This window comes from Callithrix jacchus, chromosome 7 (assembly GCF_049354715.1).
Source record: "Callithrix jacchus isolate 240 chromosome 7, calJac240_pri, whole genome shotgun sequence".
NCBI classification, from domain to species: domain Eukaryota; kingdom Metazoa; phylum Chordata; class Mammalia; order Primates; family Cebidae; genus Callithrix; species Callithrix jacchus.
In genome coordinates, this window is record NC_133508.1 from 47,799,127 (window position 1) to 47,822,352 (window position 23,226).

The 23,226-nt window shown below is 44.8% G+C and overlaps 2 protein-coding genes across 5 annotated transcripts in view; one reads left to right on the plus strand and one right to left on the minus strand.

The window, feature by feature from the left end:
* Window positions 1–6,218: 6,218 nt before the first annotated feature.
* Window positions 6,219–19,391, minus strand: LZIC (leucine zipper and CTNNBIP1 domain containing). The gene is made up of 7 exons (XM_009000384.5): window positions 19,229–19,391; window positions 14,596–14,704; window positions 12,968–13,103; window positions 10,857–10,955; window positions 9,324–9,419; window positions 8,157–8,238; window positions 6,219–7,423 (listed from the first exon to the last, which is right to left on the minus strand). Exons 2-7 carry the CDS (start codon window positions 14,694–14,696, stop codon window positions 7,365–7,367), a joined length of 573 nt encoding a protein of 190 aa, XP_008998632.1. The 5' UTR covers window positions 14,697–14,704; window positions 19,229–19,391; the 3' UTR covers window positions 6,219–7,364.
* Window positions 19,392–19,469: 78 nt separating this feature from the next.
* The window catches only part of NMNAT1 (nicotinamide nucleotide adenylyltransferase 1), a 34,719-nt gene continuing 30,962 nt past the window's right edge, over window positions 19,470–23,226 (plus strand). Inside the window, exons 1-2 of one of the 4 annotated variants that reach the window (XM_078330329.1) lie at window positions 20,082–20,122; window positions 20,307–20,366. The gene's annotated coding sequence lies outside the window, so the exon portion shown is untranslated. Of the gene's footprint in view, window positions 19,629–20,081; window positions 20,263–20,306; window positions 20,367–23,226 lie in introns of those variants that run through there. The other 3 variants (XM_078330330.1, XM_078330328.1, XM_078330327.1) reach the window with 3 other exon arrangements.

The window sequence follows — 23,226 nt, forward strand, 5'->3', positions numbered from 1 at the left end:
TGCCTCAACCTTCTGGGCTAAATTGATCCTTCCACCCCAACCTCCTGAGTCACTGGGACTACAGGCACGCACCACCACACTCAGCTCATTTTTGTATTGTTTTGTAGAGATGGCATTCTACCATGTTGCCCAGGCTGGCTCAGTTTTCAATGTGGGCTGGTTAATGAGTACTGGAAGAATAATGTTGGGTCAAAAAAACAAAAAACCCAAATTAAGCTCTTTTAATAGTAAAGAATAGCCTCATGTAATATGACAATTTAGTAGTAACAACAACAAAAAAATACTACCTGATCTGCTAAGATGTTTTACAGGCAATAGACAAGGTAGCAGAAACTCTCACACATGTATTTAAGTCATGACTGAAACAGAGCTTCAGCAGAGGGTTTTCTAGGAGGCTTCAAAAATTCGGTCACAATCACCAGAGGCTGAGATAGAGGAGCTGTGGCTGATGTATAATCTTAGAAATAACCCTTACCAGCATTATCTTCACTCAAAAAAACAAACACACAAAAAAGCTTGATGGCTCTCCTTGACTTCTTTTATAATAAAGGAAATTTTTGCTCATTTATTTTTAATTGTATTCAACTCCTAAGCAGTGTGACCTTCTGGTAGAAGAACAACCAAGCATTAGGAAGCTCGCAATTGACAGCCTCAAGCCTGTCAACCTTGCTGAAGCTCTGCAACCGTATCAATTTCCAATGTGAACTTTTTTTTTTTGAGAGGGAGTCTCCCTCTGTCTCCCAGGCTGGAGTGCAATGGCACAATCTCAGCTCACTACAACCTCTGCCTCCCAGGTTCAAGAGATTCTCCTGCCTCGGCCTCCCGAGTAGCTGGGATTACAGGCACAGGCCACCATGCCTGGATAACTTTTGTATTTTTAGTTGAGATGAGGTTTCACCATGTTGGCCAGCTGGTCTCGAACTCCTCACCTCAGGTGTTCCACCCACCTCGGCCTCCCAAAGTGCTGAGATTACAGGCGTGAGCTACTATGCCCTGCCCATCGTGAACAATTGAGAACACTGTTGACCACTTGTGTTTGAGGTTTGAGACAGAGTTTCGCTGTTGTTATCCAGATTGGAGTGCAATGGCAGTATCTTGGTTTACCGCAACCTCCGCCTCCTGGGTTCAAGTAATTTTCCTGCCTCAGCCTCCCGAGTAGCTGGGACTACAGGTGCGCACCACCATGCCCAGCTAATTTTTGTATTTTTAGTAAAGACGGGGTTTCACCTCGTTGACCAGGATGGTCTTGATCTCTTGACCTCGTGATCCACCCGCCTCTCCTCCTAAAGTGCTGGGATTATAGGTGTGAGCCACCGCACCTGGACTTGAGGCCTTTTCAATAATAGTCTCCACTATTCCTGTGAGCATGGAGGGAGATTCCAAAAAGAAAATGACTTAGTATGTCAAAAGGCCATATTTTACAAGAATATCTACTACAGCCATATATTTAACCTGCAGCTTGATGAAATATTAAATGCTAGTTTCTCCAGTTTTTTTTTTGAAATGGAGTCTTGCTCTGTCATTCAGGCTAGAGTGCAGTGGCTTGATCTTGGCTCACTGCAACCTCCGCCTCCCAGGTTCAAGGGATTCTACTGCCTCAGCCTCCTGAGTTGCTGGGACTACAAGCACATGCCACCATGCCCGGCTAATGTTTTTTATTTTTTTTGCATTTTTACTAGAGGTGGGGTTTCATTATGTTAGCCAGGATGGTCTCGATCTCCTGACCTCATGATCTGCCCGCCTCCGTCTCCCATAGTACTAGGATTACAGGCATGAGCCACCACGTCCAGCCTCAGTTTCTCCAGTTTCTAAAATCACTTTAATTCTAGGGCCAGATGGAGTGGAAGCAATTATATCTTATAACTTTTTTTTTTTTTTTGAGACGGAGTTTCGCTCGTTACCCAGGCTGGAGTGCAATGGTGCAATCTTGGCTCACCGCAACCTCTGCCTCCTGGGTTCAGGCAATTCTCCTGCCTCAGCCTCCTGAGTAGCTGGGATTACAGGCATGCGCCACCATGCCTAGCTAATTTTTTGTATTTTTGGTAGAGACGGGGTTTCACCATGTTGACCAGGATAGTCTCGATCTCTTGACCTCGTGATCCACATGCCTTGGCCTCCCAAAGTGCTGGGATTACAGGCTTGAGCCACCGTGCCTGGCCTATATCTTGTAACTTGTTCATGGGATTCTGTGGGAATGCTGATACTTTTTTGAAATGAAGTCTCACTCTGCTGCCCAGGTTGGAGTGCAGTGGTACAATCTTGGCTCACTGCAACCTCCACCTCCACCTCCTGAGTTCAAGCGATTCTCCTATCTCAGACTCCGAGTAGCTGCAACTACAGGCGCCTGCCACCATGCCCAACTAATTTTTGTATTTTTATTGAAGACAGGATTTCACCATATTGGCCAGGCTGGTCTCGAACTCCTGACCTCATGTCGGCCCACCTCAGCCTCCCAAAGTGCTGGGATTACAGGTATGAGCCACTGTACCCAGCCGACAGTTTTAATTTACATACTAATGCTGAAAAACATTTTAGGAGGCAAAGAAGAACATTTATTGGTCTTAGCAATAAACACAGTACCAAAGAAAAACATGGACAGGAAGGTGTGAAAGGCTCTAGACAAAATGGTTTGGGTTGATTTTTTTCTCTAAGAATTTCCAATTATCCATCATTCACTGTAAAAAAAATACCATTTCAGTTGTGGAGTTGCATAGTCTTTTATTTTCCTAAAGATGACCATTCCATGTTTAATGTCTTCAGTAGAAGATCTGAAAATCAGTTAATAACCCATTTATTCCAACTCCACCTCTTCCTGGCAGTAATTCCTCATTCTGTTACTGGATTTCTTCCTTAGCCACCCACCTAACATGTCTTACTGTTCAGAGGATCAAAAGTAAACAAAACAAAACATTGAAACATCAGAGTTGTTTAAAACACTAGATTTCATTCAATGGCCCAATTGGACACTTGCTCATTGAAACTTATTTCTGCTTCAGCTCTAGTTATTTGAGAATTACAGGAATTCTTTTCACCAAAATATTAGCCTGACTCAAGAATTTTGAAAAGTTAGCTGCCTTAGCATTATTGCTGCCTGTAACCTCCAAAGACATCTGAACACCTAGATTTTAAATGTAGCAAAAAGTGGAAGAGAAACACAGTTTATAAGTCATTTAATAACTATAATTGCATAGAATTTACTCACTTTTCAACAACTTTTTCTGAATGAATACCAAATTTGTGAAACAAAATATATCCAATGGTGCTTAGGAGGGCTGTTAAATGGTGAGTTAGCTTTCCAGGTAAAAACTGTATCTGCATTAACAAAGAGAGGGGAATGCACAATAATCCTTGAGGTAGGTCCTATTATCCCCACTGAGTAAAAAAGGAGGCTCAAAAGTTTAACCCACAAAAGGTCACACAGTTGAGACTGTCAATGTCTTGGTGGGCAACGCAAACTAGGCCACTTTTAAAGCAAGATAATTTTTTTTTTTTTTTGAGACAGGATGTTGCCCAGGCTGGAGTGCACTGGCATGATCTTGGCTCACTGCAACCTCTACCTCCCGGGTTCAAGCAATTCTCCTGCCTCTCAGCTACTGTAGGCTCCCACTGCTACGCCCAGCTAATTTTTGTAGAGATGGTGTTTCACTATATTGGCCGCACTGGTCTTGGACTCCTGACCTTGTGATCTGTCCGTCTTGGCCTCTCAAAATGTTGGATTATAGGCGTAAGCCACTGTGCCCAGCTGATGGGAAGAATCTTCTATGGCTTAAAAAATAAATGTAGCAGTTGGGCGTGGTGGCTCACGCTTGTAATCCTAGCACTTTGGGAGGCCGAGGTGGGTGGATCACCTAAGGCCAGGAGTTCAAGACCAGCCTGGCCATCATGGTGAAACCCCATCGTAAAAAAAAAAAAAGAAAGAAAAAAGAAAAAAAAAAAAAAAAAACAAATGTAGCAATCCCATTCCTAGATATACACCCAAAATAATTAAAAACCAGTATTCAAACAAATGTTTGTACACAAATGTTCACTGAAGCATTATTCATGATAGCCAAAAGAAGGAAACAACCCAAATCATCAACAGATACTGGATTAAACAAAATGTGATATCCATACAATGGAATATTACTTAGCTGTAAAAAGGAATAAAGTACTGATACATGCCATAATGTTGATTAACCTTGAAAATATGATGATGGCTGGGCGCAATGGCTCACACCTATAATCCCAGCACTTTGAGAGGCTGAGGCAAGTGAATTACTTGAGGTCAGTTCAAGACCAGCCTGGGGGCCGGGCGCGGTGGCTCACACCTATAATCCCAGCATTTTGGGAGGCCGAGGCGGGTGGATCACGAGGTCAAGAGATCGAGACCATCCTGGTCAACGAGGTGAAACCCTGTCTCTACTAAAAATACAAAAATTAGCTGGGCATGGTGGTGCGCGCCTATAGTCCCAGCTACTCGGGAGGCTGAGGCAGGAGAATTGCTTGAACCCAGAAGGCAGAGGTTGTGGTGAGCCGAGATTGTGCCATTGCACTCCAGTCTGGGTAACAACAGTGAAACTCTGTCTCAAAAAAAAAAAAAAAAAAAAGACCAGCCTGACCAGCTGGGCACAGTGGCTCACACCTATAATCCCAGCACTTTGGGAGGCTGAGGCTTGTGGATCATTTGAGGTCAGGAGTTCGAGATCCAACCTGGTGAAACCTAGTGTCTACTAAAAATACAAAAGAAGCCAGGCATGGTGATGCATGCCTGTAATCCCAGCTACTTGGGAGGCTGAGGCAGACTTGCTTAAACCCGGGAAAAAGAGGTTGCAGTGAGCCGAGATCATGCCACTGCATTCCAGCCTGAGTGACAGAGTGAGACTCCATCTCAAAAAAACAAAAGACCAGCCTGACCAACATGGTGAAATCCTGTCTCTACTAAAAATATAAAACTAGCTGGTCATGGTAGCACATGCCTATAATCCCAGTTGCTTGGGAGGCTGAGGCAGGAGAATCACTTGAACCCAGGAGGCAGAGGCTGTAGTGAGTCAAGATTGTACCATTGCACTCCAGCCTGGGCAACAAGAGTGAAACTCTGTACCAAAAAAGAACTTATGCTAAATGAAAGAAGCCAGACACATAAAAAGGCCATGTATCTTTTGATTCCATTCGTATGAAATATCCAGAATAGGTAAATCCATAAAGATGGGGCAGATTAGTGGCTGTTAGCAGACGGAGGAGAAGGAACTGGGGAATAACTGCTTAATAGCTATAGGGCCTCCTTTGGGGGTGATATTAATGTTCGGGCACTAGAGACTAGTGATGGTTGCACAACACTGGGAATGTTCTGCCACTGAACTGTACACTTTAAAATGGTGACTCTTATGATATATGAATTTCACCTCCTTTAAAATAAATATAGAAAAATGAAGTAAGGATTGACCATAAAGCCTTAGATGAATAGCAGGTAATTTTCTTTTTCTTGGTTTGTCACAATTTCAGTGAGTTTTTTGTTTTTAATTTTAATTTTTGAGATGGAGTCTTGCTCTGTCCCCCAGGCTGGAGTGCAGTGGCATGATCTCGGCTCACTACAACCTCTGCCTCCCAGGTTCAAGAGATCCTCCTGCCTCAGATTCCTGAGCAGCTGGGGTTACAGGTATGCGCTAGCATGCCTGGCTAATTTTTCTATTTTTAGTAGAGACGAGATTTCACCATATTGGCCAGGTTGGTCTTGAACTCCTGACTTCAGGTGATCCACCTGCCTCGGCTTCCCAAAGTGCTGGGATTACAGATATGAGCCACCACACCCAGCCTGAGTTTTTGACAGTCATAAATCAATATGTAAAAAATAACCTGCCGGGTGAGGTGGCTCATGCCTGTAATTCCAGCACTTTGGGAGCCCAAGGCGGGTGGATCACCTGAGATCGGGAGTTCGAGATGAGCCTGACCAATATGGAGAAACCCTGTTTCTACTAAAATTACAAAATTAGCCAGGCATGGTGGCACATGCCTGTAATCCCAGCTACTCGGGAGGCTGAGGCAGGAGAATCGCTTGGACTCTGGAGGTGGAGTGGTGGTCAGACGAAATCACACCATTGCAGTCGGGCCTGGGCAAAAAGAGCAAAACTCCATCTAAAAAAAAAAAAAAACCCACTAAAAGTTCCAAATAAGGCATCAGTGGAGCTGAGGTCCTCTAATCTGTCTGGTTGGCAAAGCACCTAATAGTTTACAGTATAGAATAAGCTTTAAAAATGCTTTTAATTTGTATAAAGTACAAAACAAAAATATTGAGAAGCACATGATCCCCAGAATACTTAATTAAAATAAAGAAGGAAAAAAAAAAAAAAGAGAAGCACATGAAAGGATATAAAATGGCCAGAGCTTAAGAAATAAGCTAATATACACGCATATGGACATATCCACATATTTGAGCAAGCAGAGACATGTAAATACTCAGGAAATTTGCTTTTCCTCTTATTTTGTGTTTCTCCAAAAACTGAAGAGTAGATAACAGCTGACAGTTACCACCCTCTGAGTGTGACAAGAGGTCACACACAGGGAGGGCCTCTAGCTGCCATTTCCTATTGCTTCCCTGGTGAAACAACCAGGCTGGTAAGTCACTTTAGGAGACGCTCAACAGGGCTCCCATTGTTTCAACCTCAAAATTCTGAGATACAAGGGGCCCCATTCATACAGACAGCTTACAGGCTGGGGGATGGTCCCTTCATGTGCAGTCAACTTTTCAATGGGACACTGAATTTTCACAAACACTGACTTGCACAAATAGTGTTATTTTTTATAAAATGGTACAGAAATAAAATTCAAGATACTAAACTGGGAGCCAGGACACCTGAGTTTTACCTGTCAGTTCTCTAATGTAACTTTAAGCAAGTCACTTGCTCTTTCTGGACCTGTTTCCTTGTTTGTAAAAACAGAAATGATTTCTAAGATCCCTTGGAACTCTAAAATTCTATGAACACATATGAAGTCTACTGAGCTTGCTTCACTGTTCACTCCAATGAGTGGGGATAAGTTACAAGCAGAAAAATATCATTACTACACATCTTTTCATTCACTATCAACACTTAAACAGCCTTAATAAAAGCCAAGTCCACTTTGTTTTCTCTTTTAGACAAATCACAAGGAGCAGAGTTCAGTGAGTCCCTGTCACAGCAAGTTCAGGATCACTCAAGCAGGTAACCCCACACAATGCATAATGATGAAGAGCATAAACACAAGCCATAAGTATACTTTTATGTCACTTTTTCTTAGGTTATTGATGCATTTCCAGAATCTCTTCATTTCTTTGCATAACTGAAAACCCCCAGAGGAAAGACACCATTTACAATAAGAATGTGATCAATGTTACAAGCTTCTGCACCAGGTCATTTTTTTGTTTTTTCAACCTCAAAACTTGCCAGAGCAAGGACTTTGTCTCCAGAGCCTAAGAAGAAAGACACATAATAAACAAAAAGATTATTCAAGTGCAGTACAATTCCTAGTAAAGTGGGAAAAAAATCTATCATATAAACCAAAAATATAATTAGCCTCCATTACCAGTATATTAACGCCTACACGCTCCCATTGCCATCCCCATTTCCTTTCCTCTGCACAAACAACCCAGCTATAAAGGGAAATGTATTAGTTATAAATCCTTACTCCAGCTCTAGCTATGAAATAGAATATGTAAAATTTTATTTTAAAAATTTTTTGTGGTGGAGATAGGTCTTGCTCTGTTACCCAGGGTGGAGCAATGGCGTGATCTTGGCTCACTGCAGCCTCAGATGCCTGGGCTCAAGTGACTCTACTGACTCAACCTCTCGAGTAGCTAGAACTATAGGTGCATGCCACTACACCTGGCTAATTTTTTTCTTTTTAATTTTGTCGACAAAGTGTCTCACATGTTGCCTAGGCTGGTCTAGAACTCCTGGACTCAAGCATTTAATTTTAGTTTATTGTTATATTTACATCTATGTGACAAGTATTTTAAAAACATTAGACTGCATTAATTTATTTTTTATATTGGGAAATAAAACCAATACAACGGATTTATAAACAAAACAATTCTGGTTTCACTCTTAAGCTCAAGAAAAGGTTATTACATTATTTCGACCACACTCTCCATCAGTTTGGAGCAATAGCATATGACCAGCTTTCAGAAATATGAGGGCACTCACCAAGGTCTGTAGAGACTTTCTCAAACTGGCTGAGTATAGCACCTGCATTTGCCGACAAGAAGGCCTCATCATCTGCAGTCAGCTAAACAAAATGAAACAAAGTCTAGTTGAGTGAGTAAATGTTACAGGAGGTTCTAGAAACCAGTTAAGAATGTCTTAGGAGGCCGGGTGCGGTGGCTCAAGTCTGTAATCCCAGCACTTTGGGAGGCTGAGGCAGGTGGATCACAAGGTGAAGAGATCGAGACCATCCTGGTCAACATGGTGAAACCCCGTCTCTACTAAAAATACAAAAAATTAGCTGGGCATGGTGGCACGTGCCTGTAATCACAGCTATGCAGAAGGCTGAGGCAGGAGAATTGCCTGAACCCAGGAGGCGGAGGTTGAGCCAAGATCGTGCCATTGCACTCCAGCCTGGGTAACAAGAGCGAAACTCCGTCTCAAAAAAAAAAGAATGTCTTAGGAGGCTGGGCACAGTGGCTCACACCTGTAATCCCTGCATTTTGGAAGACTGAGGCAGGTGGATCACCTGAGGTCAGGAGTTTGAGATCAGCCTGGCCAGCATGGCCATGATGAAACCCCATCTCTACTAAAAATACAAAAATAAACTGGGCATGGTGATGTGTGCCTATAATCCAAGCTACTCAGGAGGCTGAGACAGAAGAATCACTTGAACCCGGGAGGTAGAGGTTGCAGTGAGCTGAGATCTCACCATTGGACTCCAGTCTAGGGAACAAAAGCAAAACTTTGTCTCAAAAAAAAAAAAAAGAGAAGGGGCCAGGCATGGTGGCTCATGCCTGTAATCCCAGCACTTTGGGAAGCTGAGGTGGGTGGATCACCTGAGGTCAGGAGTTCAAGACTAGCCTGGACAACAAGGCAAAACCCTGTCTCTACTAAAAATACAAAAATTAGCCAGGCATGGTGGTGGGCACCTGTAATTCCAACTACTTGGGAGGCTGAGGCAGGAGAATCACCTAAACCCGGGAGGTGGAGGTTGCAGTGAGCTGAGATCACACCACTGCACTCTAGCCTGGGCAACAAGAGTGAAACTCTGTCTCAAAAAAAAAAAAAAAAAAGTGTCTTAGGACCACAAACTAGACCACAGATCAAAATGTTCTGTATGAAAAATTCATACTTTTTCTTTGTATCTAATATATTAAATACTGGTACCTTTTCTCCAAGTTTCCTGAGAGCTGTTAGTATCTCCACTTTCTGTTGAGTGTACAGGTCTCTTTCCAGCTTTCCTACCATCAGATCTCTATCCATCTAAGATGTATGAATGCAAGGCATATGTTACTTAAGTGAAAAACATTCTATATACAAAATACAGCTTTCAGACCTGCTATTTTAAAAAAATCCTCTGTCTGATTAATATTGTAAAGAACTACAGGAATAAGCCAAGGCAAATATAATAGAAAGGTTAAATGCTTATCCAGTGTGAATATCCTTATGGAAAAGCAAAAAAAAATAAAATAAATAAATGTTAAATGCAGTTCTAATAAATTATCTAGTAAAATATCACCCCTTCCACCTGAAACAATAGCGTGTACTATACATTGGGATTATCCAAAGCACTTTTATGCCTATTACTTCACTTAATCCTCATAACAACCATAAGAGGTAGGGACTATCATTGTCACCTTTTTATGGACAGAGAAACCTAGGCACAAAGGGGATGAATAAAATAACTTGTCCAGGCCTCGTGCAATGACTTGCACCTGTAATCTCAGCACTTTGGAAGGCTGAGGTGGGTGGTTGCCTGAGCTTAGGTGTGTGAGACCAGCCTGGCCAACACGGTGAACTCTGTCTCTATGAAAAACACAAAAATTAGCCAGGTATGGTGGTGTGCACCTGTGGGCCCAGTTACTTGGGAGGTAGAGGCAGGAGAATGGCTTGAACCTGGGAGGCGGAAGTTGTAGTGAGCCAAGATTGCGCCACTGCACTCCAGCCTGGGCAACAGAACAAGACCCTATCTCAAAAACAAAACAGAACAAAAAACACAAAAGGCTAGGCGCAGTGGCTCACACCTATAATCCCAGCATTTTGGGAGGCCAAGGCAGGTGGATCACTTGAGGTCAGGAGCTCAAGACCAGCCTGGACAACATGTTGAAACCTTGTTTCTACTGAAAATACAAAAATTGGCCAGGCATGGTGGTGTGTGCCTGTAGTCCCAGCTAGGGTCTGAAGGAGGCTGAGGTAGGCGAATCGCTCGAACCCGGGAGGTGGAGGTTGCAGTGAGCCAAGATCGTGCCACTGTACTCCAGCCTGGGTAAGAGAACAAGACCCCATCTCAAAAAAAAAAAAAAAAAAAAAGGAACAAAAAAGCCTATAAGCAGACTTCTGGAAGTATCAGGTTCATAAAGATACTTGAAATTCTTAGATGAGATAGGCCACACATGCATATAAGCAATGTTGCTAATGAATTCTCAATGTGATTTCAAATTAGAGCTCCAGAAGTAAATGGTAAAACATTAAAGGTGGAGTCCAGGCAGAAGTGGTCAGTGGCAATTTAAACTGCTATATGTTGTTTAAAGCCCTACATTTCTTATCCACCATAATTGCTCTAAGTACTAATTTTGTCAGAAAATTGTCAGTTGTGGCTCTAAAATCAACTGGCCAACTTTTAAGCCATAGGATATCATAATGAATTGGCCTAGGAAATGAAACGAACACAGCAACTGAATCAATTTAAAGAAATTTTACCTCTGCTAACCTTGTCCGAAGCTGACCTGGTTGTTTCTTTGCAAATAATCTGATGACTTCTGGGGTTTTAAAGGCCTGGCTGATAGCTGCCTGAATAGCCTAGAAACACAAGAAGGCAAAAACTAACCAAAACAGTCAAACAAATCAGAAACTGCAATAACTGATAGATGGCTGTTTAATCTTTGTTTATCAAGGTTTACTGGTCCCTGTCACTGGAAGCAATTACATAACTAAACGAAGATCTGGAAGGATATGTTGTTTATGCATAAGCAGACACTCATGTAGAAATTACGCCTTGGGTGGCCAAGGCAGGAGGATGGCTTGAGCCCATAAGTTTGAGACCAGCCTTGGCAATGTTGCAAGATCCTGTCTCTAAAAAAATTTTTAAAAATAGCCAGGTAGGGGGCCAGGCACGGTGGCTCAAGCCTGTAATCCCAGCACTTTGGGAGGCTGAGGCAGGTGGATCACGAGGTCAAGAGATCAAGACCATCCTGATCAACACGGTGAAACCCCGTCTCTACTAAAAATACAAAAAATTAGCTGGGCATGGTGGTGCGTGCCTGTAATCCCAGCTACTCAGGAGGCTGAGGCAGGAGAATTTCCTGAACCCAGGAGGCAGGGGTTGCGGTGAGCCGAGATCGCGCCATTGCACTCCAGCCTGGGTAACGAGAGAAACTCAGTCTCAAAAAAGAGAAAAAAAAAATAGCCAGGTGTGGTGGTGCATGCCCGTCGTCCCAGGTACTTAAAAGACTGAGGGGTGAAATGCACCACCCCAGCACGCTAGCCTGGGTGACCCTGTCTCTTTAAAAAAAAAAAAAAAGGCAAAGTCTGGTCACGGTGACTTATGCCTGTAATCCCAGTACTTTGGGAGGCTGAGGCAGGCGGATCATGAGTTCAGGAGTTCAAGACCAGCCTGGGCAATATGGTGAATTGTAGTAATACAAAAATTAGCCAGATGTGGTGGCGCATGCCTGTGGTCCCAGCTACTCAGGAGGCTGAGGCAGAATAGCTTGAACCTGGAAAGTAGAGGATGCAGTAAGCTGAGATCACGCCACTGTACTGTAGACTGGGTGAAAGAGCAAGACTCCGTCTCAAAAAAAAAAGAGCCAAGCGTGCTGGCTCACGCTTGTAATCCCAGCACTTTTGGAGGCTGAGGCAAGTGGATCACGAGGTCAAGAGATCAAGACCATCCTGCCAACATGGTGAAACCCTGACTCTACTAAAAATACAAAAATTAGCTGGGCTTGGTGGTGTATGCCTGTAGTCACAGCTATTTGGGAGGCTCAGGCAGGAGAATTGCTTGAACCAGGGAGGGGAGGTTGCAGTGAGCAAGCCACTGTACTCCAGCCTGGCGATAGAGCCAGACTGTCTCAAAAAAAAAAAAAAAAAAAAAATTACATGCAAAATGTAAAACATGGTATATTTTCTATCAGAAATATACTTAATCTATTACTATTATTATTTTGTATTTAGAGATGGGGGTCTCAATATGTTGCCCAGGCTGGTCTTGAACTCCTGGGCTCTAAGAAATCCTCCTGCTGCATGCCTCAGCCCTGGAGTAACTGGGATTACCAGCAGGCACCACCACACCGGCTTGAAATATACTTATAAAAAAGCTGGGTATGGTAGTTTATGCCTATAATCTTTGGGAGGCTGAAGCAGGAGGATCACTTGAGCCCTGAAGGACAAGGCTGTAATGAGCCATGATCGTTTCTCTGCACTCCAGCCTGGGTGACAGAGATAGAACCTGACTCAAAAAAAAAAAAAAAACCGGCCAGGCACAGTGGCTCATGCTTATAATGAGCACTTTGGAAGGCAGAGGTGGGAAGATAACTTGAGGTCAGGAATTCAAAACCAGCCTGGCCAACATTGTGAAACCCCACCTCTACTAAAAATATAAAAATTAGCTGGATGTGGAGGTGGACACCTATAATCCCAGCTACTTGGATGGCTGAGTAAGAAGAATTGCTTGAACCCAGGAGGTGGAGGTTGCAGTGAGCCAAGACTGTGCTGCTGCACTCCAGTCTGGGTGACAGAGTAAGATCTGTCTCAAAAAAAAAAAAAAAAGACAAAAAACAAAGTCAGGCCTCTCACCCATATGTTATACTTACCAACTGCATTCCACTTAGTTCATCTACCAAAGTCATATTTCCGGACATAATTTTCTTCAGTGAATCATTAAATTCACTTAGTTGCTCCAGAGTTTCCTTTTTGGTTTCTTCATATTCATCTGTATCAAGTTCCTCTCTGAAGTAGGTAAACATCATGATATGGAAAAATATAGAGTTCCAAGTGAAAAATGTAATCTTTGTACTTGTACATTAGAGAAAGGCTGAAGGGAAATATCAAAATGCTAACAATGAATGTGTTCACATAGTAGCAGTATGGGCATTTTCCTACAATATGGTTACTTTGATAATTAAACATTTTTCTTTTACCAAAAGGAGGCATACTAAAAGAGACCACATAATAAGGTCATGTGCCTTAGATCACACCTGTAATCCCAGCACTTTGGGAGGCTGAAGTGGGCAGATTACCTGAGGTCAGGAGTTTGAGGCCACTTGGCCAACATGGTGAAACCTGTCTCTACAAAAAAACACAAAAATTAGCCGGGAGAGGGGGTGGTAGTGCATGCCTGTAATCCCAGCTACTTGGGAGGCTGAAGCGGGAGAATCGCTTGAACCTGGGAGGTGGAGGCTGCAATGAACTGAGATTCGCCACAGCGCTCCAGTCTGGGCAAGACTCTGTCTCAAAAAAAAAAAAAGTAGTCCTTTGTGCAAGTAAGGCCGAAACTACATTCCAGAAGTTCAAGTAGTACCTTCTCAGCCTGACAGCAGGCAGGGCTGTTTTAAATACTAAAGATAAGGTAGGTGTTATTTCTACCTCAACCTCAAGATTAAGTATTTTGCCCAAGTTCACAGGTACTTGGTAATTAACTGAATGAGTTTCATAACCCAGCCTTTATGACTCCAAAGCCTGCAATGAGTTTACTTCTCTATAGACAAAGCACTGTGAAGAACACTACAGGGGAATGCAGAATCACAGATGGGGCTGCATCCATGGAGCTAGCTGCAGAAAAAAAGCCATTTTGGCTGGGCGTGATGGCTTATGCCTGTAATCCCAGCACTTTGGGAGGCCGAGGCAGGTGGATCATGAGGTCAAGAGATCGAGACCATCATGGTGAAACCTCGTCTCTACTAAAAATACAAACTTGGCTGGGCACAGTGTCTCACGCCTGTAATCCCAGCACTTTGGGAGGCTGAGGTGGATGAATTGCCTGAGCTCAGGAGTTCAAAGCCAGACTGGGCAACACGGTTAAACCTGTCTCTACTAAAATACAAAAAATTAGCCAGGAATGGTGGCATGTGCCTGTAGTTCCAGCTACTCAGGAGGTTGAGGAAGGAGAATGCTTGAACCTGGGAGGCGGAGGTTGCAGTGAGCTAAGATCATGCCACTGTACTCCAGCCTGGGTGACAGAGCAAGACTCAACCTCTCCAAAAAATAAATAAATAAATAAATAAAATACAAAAATTAGCTGGGCATGGTGACATATGCCTGTAGTCCCAGCTACTTGGGAGGCTGAGACAGGAGAATCACTTGAACCTGGGAGGTGGAGGCTGCAGTGATCCCAGATAGTGCCATTGCATTCCAGCCTGGTGACAGAGCCATCTCAAAAAAAAAAAAGAAAGAAAGAAAGCAAGCAATTTTACAGCTTAACAATATACAATTAAACTCTTACCTGCATTCCTCCAGATCTTGTAATTGCTGCATTAGTCTATCCAACTGTTCTTCTAAATTCTGCTTTAATTTGCTTGTCTCTGTCTTTCCTCTGGAAGCCATTTTAATCTCTATGTGAAACAATAAACCCATATACTATATGAAATTAACATAACAGTGCAATTTTTTTAAGTTTTACTTTTTGTAGAGATAGGGTGTCGCTATGTTTTCTAGGCTGGTCTCAATGTCCTAGCCTGAAGTGACCTTCCCATCTTGAACTCCCAAAGAGGTGGGATTATAGGCATAAGCCATCACACCCGGTCCTCAGTACAATTAAAAATAGGCAGCTGGGTGCAATGGCTCATGCCTGTCTATAATCTCAGCACTTTGAGAGCCTGAGGTGGGAGGACTACTTGAGCCCAGGAGTTCGAGACCAGCCTGGCCAACATAGTGAGACTTCATCTTTACAAAGAATAGAAAATCTTAGCTAGGCATGGTGTTGGCTGCCTCTAGTCCCAGCTACTCAAGAGGCTGAAGTGGAAGGATTGCTTGAGCCCAGGAATTTGAGGCTGCAGTGAGCCATGATCTTGTCACTGCACTCTTGCCTTGCTGACAAGAGCAAGACCCTGACTCAAAAAACAGACTATACTCTTTCTTAGCTACAGGCGTGTGAAAGATAGTTATAGAAAGAAAATCAATTTAGATATAAAAGTTTACACTCATATAGTAATAACAATCCATAAAAATGCCTGAAAGCCTTCATTATGTGACTTGACAAATTAATTAGAAGTCTTCATTATTGGTCTATCTTACTCTAAACAAATTTGATAAATGGAAATACAGGTATATAAAGAAGTAGACCAAATGTGGTTTTGCTTTATGAAGTGAATCACTATAGCTTTTTTTTTTTTCATTTTTATAAGTATACTCCAGGACCCGAAAACTCCTGACATTATCTCATTGGTCTTATGTATATTTACCAAATTACTTATGAGCATGAACATCCCTTTTTTTTCCTGAGATAGGGACTCACTCTGTAACCCAGGCTGGAGCATAGTCACACAGTCACAGCTCACTATAGCCTCAACCTCTCGAGCTCAAGCCATTTTTCCACCTCAGCCTCCTGAGTAGCTGGAACTACAGGAACACGCCGTCATGCCTGGCTAATTTATTTTTTTGTAGAGATGGGATCTCCCTGTTGCCCAAGCTGGTCTTTAACTTCCGGGCTCAAGGGATCTTCTGACCTCAGCCTCCCAAAATACTGGGATTACAGGTGTTGAGCCTCCAAGCCCAGCTGATGAACATCTTTTTGGTGGGTGGATCACCTGAGGTCCGGAGTTTGAGACCAGCTTGACCAACATGGAGAAACCTCACCTCTACTAAAAATACAAAATTAGCCAGGCCTGGTGGCGCATGCCTATAATCCCAACTACTCTGGAGGCTGAGGCAGAAGAATCGCTTGAACCATTGCACGCCAGCCTGGGCGACAGAGTGAGACTCTGTCCCCCCCACCAAAAAAAAAAATTGGCGCAAATCATCAATGATATGCAAGTATAAACAAGTATTATATCCTGAAGTGTAATTTATTATAGCTACATTTCATGTATAATAGTTTAGTGCATTTTTCCTGGAAATTGTTCATTTTAATATTTTTCTTAAGTCTGTAGAACTGGCCAGGCACGGTAGCTCACGCCTGTAATCCTAGCACTTTGGGAGGCCGAGGTGGGTGGCTCACCTGAGGTCAGGAATTCAAGACCAGCCTGGCCATCATGGTGAAACCCCATATTTAAAAAAAAAAAAGTCTTTTTAGTAGAACTTTCCAGTAAAAGTTGAGGCAAATCCAAGATGCAACTGACAATGTCTTTTCAGATTTAGTTTCCTACAGTCTAACAACACTGGATGACTTGCTGTTTCAAAAATGTCACACGCTGGGTGCGGTGGCTCACACCTGTAATCCCAGCACTTTGGGAGGCCAAGGCGGGTGGATCACGAGGTCAAGAGATCGAGACCATCCTGGTCAACATGGTGAAACCCCATCTCTACTAAAAATACAAAAAATTAGCTGGGCATGGTAGTGCGTGCCTGTAGTCCCAGCTACTCGAGGCAGAGGGAGGAGAATTGCCTGAACCCAGGAGGCGGACGTTGCGGTGAGCTGAGATCGCACCATTGCACTCCAGCCTGGATAACAAGAGCAAAACTCTGTGTCAAAAAAAAAAAAAAGTCATGCATTCTTTTTTCGTTGAGACAGAATTTCGCTCTTGTTGCCCAGGCTAGAGTGCAGAGGCACTATCTCGGCTCACTGCAACCTCTGCCTCCCGGGTTCAAGTGATTCTCCTGTCTCAGCCTCCTGAGTAGTTGGGACTGCAGACATGCGACACCATGCCTGGCTAATTTTTGTATTTTTAGTAGAGATGGACGGGGGGGTTTCACCATGTTGGCCAGGCTGGTCTCAAACTCCTGACCTCATGATCTGCTCACCTCAGCCTCCCAAAGTGCTGGGATTACAGGCATGAGCCAGTGCGCCTGGCCAGTCATGCACTCTTTTGAGCCTGCATTGTTTTTTTTCTACCTACGAAGCCCAGTTCATTCATTTTTCAAAGTTCAAGTCACCTTTTCTACAAGGCCTTCCTTGATTTCCTCCCACTCGCTAGGTAGTGAATCATTTGAGTAGGGATTTTACCTTTTCTTTATACAGCAGTATCTAGCACAATCTTGAGCAGACAAAAAGTTCCAAATAAATAACTGGTAGTTGAGTAATGAGAATTGACTGCTGCTTCTTTAGCATTCAAATCTCTTTTTTTTTTTGAGATGGAGTCTCACTCTGTTGCCAAGGCTGGAGTGCAGTGGTGCAATCGTGGCTCACTGCAACCTCCGCCTCCCTGGTTCAAGTGATTCTCCTGCCTCAGCCTCCTGACCAGCTGGGATAATAACAGGCGCTCACCACTACACCCAGCTAATTTTTGTATTTTTAGTAGAGACGGGGTTTCACCATGTTGGCCAGGCTGGTCTCAAAACTCCTGACTTGTGATCCACCTGTCTCGGCTTCCCAAAGTGCTGGGATTACAGGTGTGAGCTACCATGCCTGGCCTTTTTTTTTTTTGAGACAGAGTCTCACTCTGTTGCCCAGGCTGGAGTGTGCAGTGGTGTGATCTTGGCTCACTACAACCTCCGCCTCCTGGGTTCAAGCAGTTCTCCTGCCTCAGCCTCTCCAGTAGCTGGGACTACAGGCATGCATCACCACACCTAACTAATTTTCATATTTTTAATAGAGACAGAGTTTCACCATGTTGTCCAGGCTGGTCTAGAACTCTTGACCTCTGGTGATCCACTCGTCTTGGTCTCCCAAAGTGATGGGATTACTGTCCTGAGTCACTGCGCCCAGCTCAAATCTTATTCTCTATTTAGCACTTATTTCTGCCTTCAATTATATGTGATTTTATTATAATACATTATCCCTCTCTTAACTAAACTCTGGAGAACAGAGTATGACTCTGATTCCTCTCTTAGCTTTCTCAGTACCTAATACAGAATAGAAATTCAATAATTTGGTCAAATTTATAAAGGCTCAATATATTTTTGTTTTTTGTTTTGAGATGGAGTTTCACTCGTTACCCAGGCTGGAGTGCAATGGCGTGATCTTGGCTCACTGCAACCTCCGCCTCCTGGGTTCAAGCAATTCTCCTGCCTCAGCCTCCCGAGTAGCTGGGACTAGAAGTGCGCACCACCATGCACAGCTAATTTTTGTATTTTTAGTAGAGACGGTGTTTCACCTTGTTGAGGTGATCGATCTCTTGACCTCGTGATCCACCTGCCTTGGCCTCCTAAAGTGCGGGGATAATAGGCATGTCCCACCGTGCCCGGCCAAGGCTCAATATATTTAAGGAGCTAAAGCTATTCTGAATACATTTAGGTAAAAATGTTTGTACTTTAAAAGCCTTAACCTGGTGCTACATTAATTGGGATTTACCCCAGAAAGATTAACTCATTGGCACCACCTAGTAGTCACTAATGGTGGTGCTTTTTTTTTTTTTTTAAGCTGGAGTCTTATTTTGTCACCCAGGCTAGATAAGAGTTCAGTGGCAGGATCTTGGCTCACTGCAACCTCTGCCTCCAGAGTTCAAGCGATTCGCCTGCCACAGCCTCCCGAGTAGCTGGGATTACAGGCGCGTGCCACCATGCACGGCTAGTTTTCTTGCGTTTTTAGTAAAGAGGGGATTTCACCATGTTAGACAGGATGGTCTCGATGTCCTGACCTCGTGATCCACCCGCCTCAACGGTTGTTTTTTAATTTTTTTTTGAGACGGAGTTTCGCCCTTGCTGCCCAGGCTGGCCTGCGATCTCGGCTGAAGGCAACCTCTGCCTCCCGGGTTCAAGAGATTCTCCTGCCTCAGCCTCCTGAGTAACTGGGATTACAGGCATGCGCCATCACGCCCGGCTACTTTTTGTATTTTTAGTAGATACGGGGTTTTTCCATGTTGGTCATGTTGGTGTTGAACTCCCGACCTCAGGTGATCTGCCCGCCTGGGCCTCCCAAAGTGTTGGCATTACAGGTGTGAGCCACTGTGCCAGGCTAAGGTGGTGCACTTTTACCGAAACTACAGAAACTGCTCTCAGACACTGTAATCTGGAGTGGAGGGTACTGTATTCATGCTCACCTGTCTCTTAGTACTCTGATCTCTGCAGGGTGCTGACCAGTCTCAAATTGCAGAAACCTCCAGTTTTTGACGTTCCGAGTGTCATAAACTTGAGGAAAATGAAATTATTCATCAAGAGTACAAAAGGCTCAAAGTTCAAACCACCTGGGGGTGGAGATGGCTGGAAAAAAGGAAACCATTAACAAGTAATTTTATTTGCTATAAATAAACTTGCCCTAAGGCAGTTCAGATAACTTCCACTAGAGCAGCCCGAGACACCACCGGCGGGGGCACTTTCTCCCCCGACTGCGCCTACTGCAGCCTTTCTGAGGTTTTTCCTAGCGAGGCCGAGGTTTTTGAGGAAAACCCCGCATCCGGACACGCCTTCAGGGAAGGCGTCGAACCCAGAGGTATAGAAAAGGTGAGGGCGGAGAGCACGTCTCTTTCTAGCTGAAAGTGAGCAGCGTTTGGCCCAGCACCAACCGGAATGGGTGAAGAATCAGCTCCGGCCACTGCAGCAAATCCCACCCTACGCGGGCACTTGAAGCTCCGGCACTTACATCCCGCGGTGGCGGGGCTCCACCAGGCCCCGGTTGCCACCAGAGGTAGCCGTAAACGCATGGTCCCCGAAACGCCTTCCGGCCCTCCCAGACAAAAACTGGAACAACCTTCTTAGGTCCCCGGGATCCCCGCTGTGCCGCCGGCCCGCCAGCGAGTCGCAGAGTTTGGGGCCAGGGGCCCCGCCTACCTGAGGGCCCCGGCCTAGCGGACCGCGCCGGAGGAGCACTTCCGTCGGACGCACGCACTTCCGGCCTCCTGGAACCAATGAGAGTGCGGCCGAGGTGTTCCCCTCGCTGGTGTCCGGGCTGCGGGTGGTCTCCGGGAGCATTGGGGCCGGCGGACAGTGAGGGCGCGGTAAGCTCCCCGTAAGGAGTCCCTGAGAAACTGGTCTCTAGGAGAGTCAGTCCAGGACCCCTTTTCGTTCCAGACATCGAGGAGTACAAGACAGTGGAGTCTTTAGGGTAGAACATGACCCCAGGCAGGCTCATATTCAGGTTTGGGGCAAGGAGCATTGATTGACCCTTAACATTTTTTTCAGTGGAACCAAAAACTTCGGTAAAATTGCTTCTGACCTTCGGAACGGATGGATTCACCTTCGGTAGGAAAAATCCCTTTCCAGAAAAGTCCTGAGGTCTGGCACCCTTAGGCCTAACGGGGGATGGCTGGGCGTCAGAGGAGGAAATTCTTCATTCTGAATGACTTCCCTTTCCTCCTAAATCCTTCTTTCCAAGTCTGTAAAAGAGCACCTCCGCGTTCCTGGAAGTGGTTTGCCACTCATGCTCCTTGAGAAGGAGGTAATGAGTTGTTGGGCAGCACTTAAAAAATTGCCCTTGACCAGCTCAGTGGCTAACACCTGTAAACCCAGCACTTTGAGAGGCCGAGGTGGGAGGATCGTTTGATCCCAGCCTGGGCAACATAGCGAGACCCCCATATCGAAAACTTAAAAATAAAGTTACTCAGAAACTGGGTGGAAATCATTTAATGATGTTCTCAGTCCATCTTCCTGAAGTAGTCCACAGGACATCAGTGTTCATGGTAGAATTGTTCATAGGGGCAGTCTCATTTTTTTTGAGACAAAGTCTCACTCTGTCACCCAGGCTGGGGTGCAGTGGCATGGTCTCGGCTCATTGCAACCTCTGCCTCCTGGGTTCAAGCAATTCTCCTGTCTCAGTCTACCTAGTAGCTGGGATTATAGGCGCGTGCCACCACGCCCAGCTAATTTTTGTATTTTCAGTAGAGATTCGGTTTCACCATGTTGGCCAGGCTGGTCTCGAACTCCTGATGTTGTAATTCGCCTGCCTCAGCCTCCCAAAGTGCTGGGATTATAGGCGTGAGCCACCGCGCCCGGCCCAGCATGTGCAGTCTTAGAAGCAATGGAGATATCTGCGTCACTCAGCAGTTCTATGCTAAGGGTGTTTTTATATACCTTTAGGTTCTCCATAGAGTTAATGGATAATGAAAACATATTTTCAGTGCATAAGAGAAATTCATTCTGAAACAAAAATAGAATATACACCTTCAGACCGAAGGCAGAGAAGAAACTGGAGAAAAGAGAAATAATATTAGGAAACCATGGGAGAGAGCACTGGGGAAAGTAACCTCCAGACTGGGAGTCACTGGGAAACCAGATAAATGCTCCTTGGCAGCTGGTGGAGTTGAGGACACTTCAGCTTGGACTTGGGATGGGAGCCCAGAGAACCCAAGTTGCTCCAGCTAGGCAGGGAAATTGCTGGCCACATGAAACTTGAGCGGCTAACAAGAAGTACCGGGAGCCAAAGACTCTCTGAACAGTTGGTCCTCTTTTAAATGTCTGCCTTAAATAGCTTGTACCATTGTTAAGTCTTGCATGAAGGGTAAGAACATGAACTTTCAGAATCAAAGCTATTACTCTGGGTGTAGTTGTTTTGGAGTAAGGAAGTAATTAAGGTTAAATGAGGTCATAAGGGTGGGGCCCTGATCCGATAGGACTAGTATTTTTTTTTTTTTTTGAGACGGAGTTTCGCTCTTGTTACCCAGGCTGGAGTGCAATGGCGCGATCTCGGCTCACCGCAACCTCCGCCTCCTGAGTTCAGGCAATTCTCCTGCCTCAGCCTCCTGAGTAGCTGGGATTACAGGCATGCGCCACCATGCCCAGCTAATTTTTTGTATCTTTAGTAGAGACGGGGTTTCACCATGTCAACCAGGATGGTCTCGATCTCTTGACCTCGTGATCCACCCGCCTTGGCCTCCCAAAGTGCTGGGATTACAGGCTTGAGCCACCGCGCCCGGCCTAGTGTTCTTTTTTTTTAGAGAAGGAGTTTCGCTCTTGTTATCCAGGCTGGAATGCAATGGCGTGATCTCGGCTCACCACAACCTCTGCCTCCTGGGTTCAAGCAATTCTCCTGCCTCAGCCTCCCAAGTAGCCGGGACTACAGGCATGTACCACCATGTCCAGCTAATTTTTGTATTTTGAGTAGAGATGGGGTTTCACCTTGTTGACCAGGATGGTCTTGATCTCTTGACCTCGTGATCCACCTGCCTCGGCCTCCCAAAGTGCTGGGATTATAGGCGTGAGCCACCATGCTGGGCCTGAGCTAGTGTTCTTAACAGAAGAATTAATGGAGAGCTTGCCCTTTACTCCTCCATACTGAGGAAAGATTATGTGAGGACATAGCAAGAAGGTGGCCATCTACAAGACAGGAAGAGACCTGCTACCACAGACCAATGTGGCCAAAAGCTTGATCTTGGACTTCTAATCTCCAGAACTATGAGAAAGTAAAATTCTGTTAAGTCACCCAGTCTGTGGTATTTTAAATATGACTGCCCAAGAAGACAAATCCACCATCTATATGCAGATATATCCAAATCTCTAGTCTGTTGTACGTCTGTACCTCTCCCCTGAACTCGGCTTGTTCTCCCATTTGCCTATTTAGTATCACCACTTCGATAGATATCTAATAGGTGTCTCAGACTTAACTCGGTAAACTCAACTCCTAATACTCCCCTCAAGCCTACTCCATAGCCATCTTACTCTTCTTTTTTTTGGAGACGTGCGGGCTTGCTCTGTCGCCCAGGCTGGAGTGCAATGGCATGATCATGGTTCACTGCAGCTTTGAACTTCTAGACTCAGGTGATCCTCCCACCTCAGCCTTCCAAGTAGGATGTGAGGGCAATCTGGCTGTGACATCTGTCATGCTGTTGATCACCAGGGTTGATCTGGCTGGCTAGGCGGGTGTCCCCTTCCTCCCTCACGGCTCCATGTATGTCCCTCCTGAAGCTGCACCCTCCATCAAAGAGAATGACCGTCCCCAGTAGAGGAGGACTGGTCTTCGGTCGGGGTATATGAGTAGCTGCACTCCCCTGCTAGAACTCCAAACAAGCTCTCAAGATCCCAGATAGCTGGTACTATAGGCATCATGCTTCACTATCATTCCCTTCTCAATTAAAGATAGTGCTGTTCTTTTAGCTGCTTAGGCCAA

What these genes read in the sequence shown, in the direction of transcription:
- LZIC (XM_009000384.5), bottom strand. Translation starts at nt 14,696, where the DNA reads ATGGCTTCCAGAGGAAAGACAGAGACAAGCAAATTAAAGCAGAATTTA. An exon ending in AACTAAGTGGAATGCAGTTG is followed by an intron (nt 10,956 to 12,967) that starts GTAAGTATAACA and finishes TTGTGTTTCTAG; the next exon opens with GCTATTCAGGCAGCTATCAG. An exon ending in TCAGGAAACTTGGAGAAAAG is followed by an intron (nt 8,239 to 9,323) that starts GTACCAGTATTT and finishes CATTTTGTTTAG; the next exon opens with CTGACTGCAGATGATGAGGC.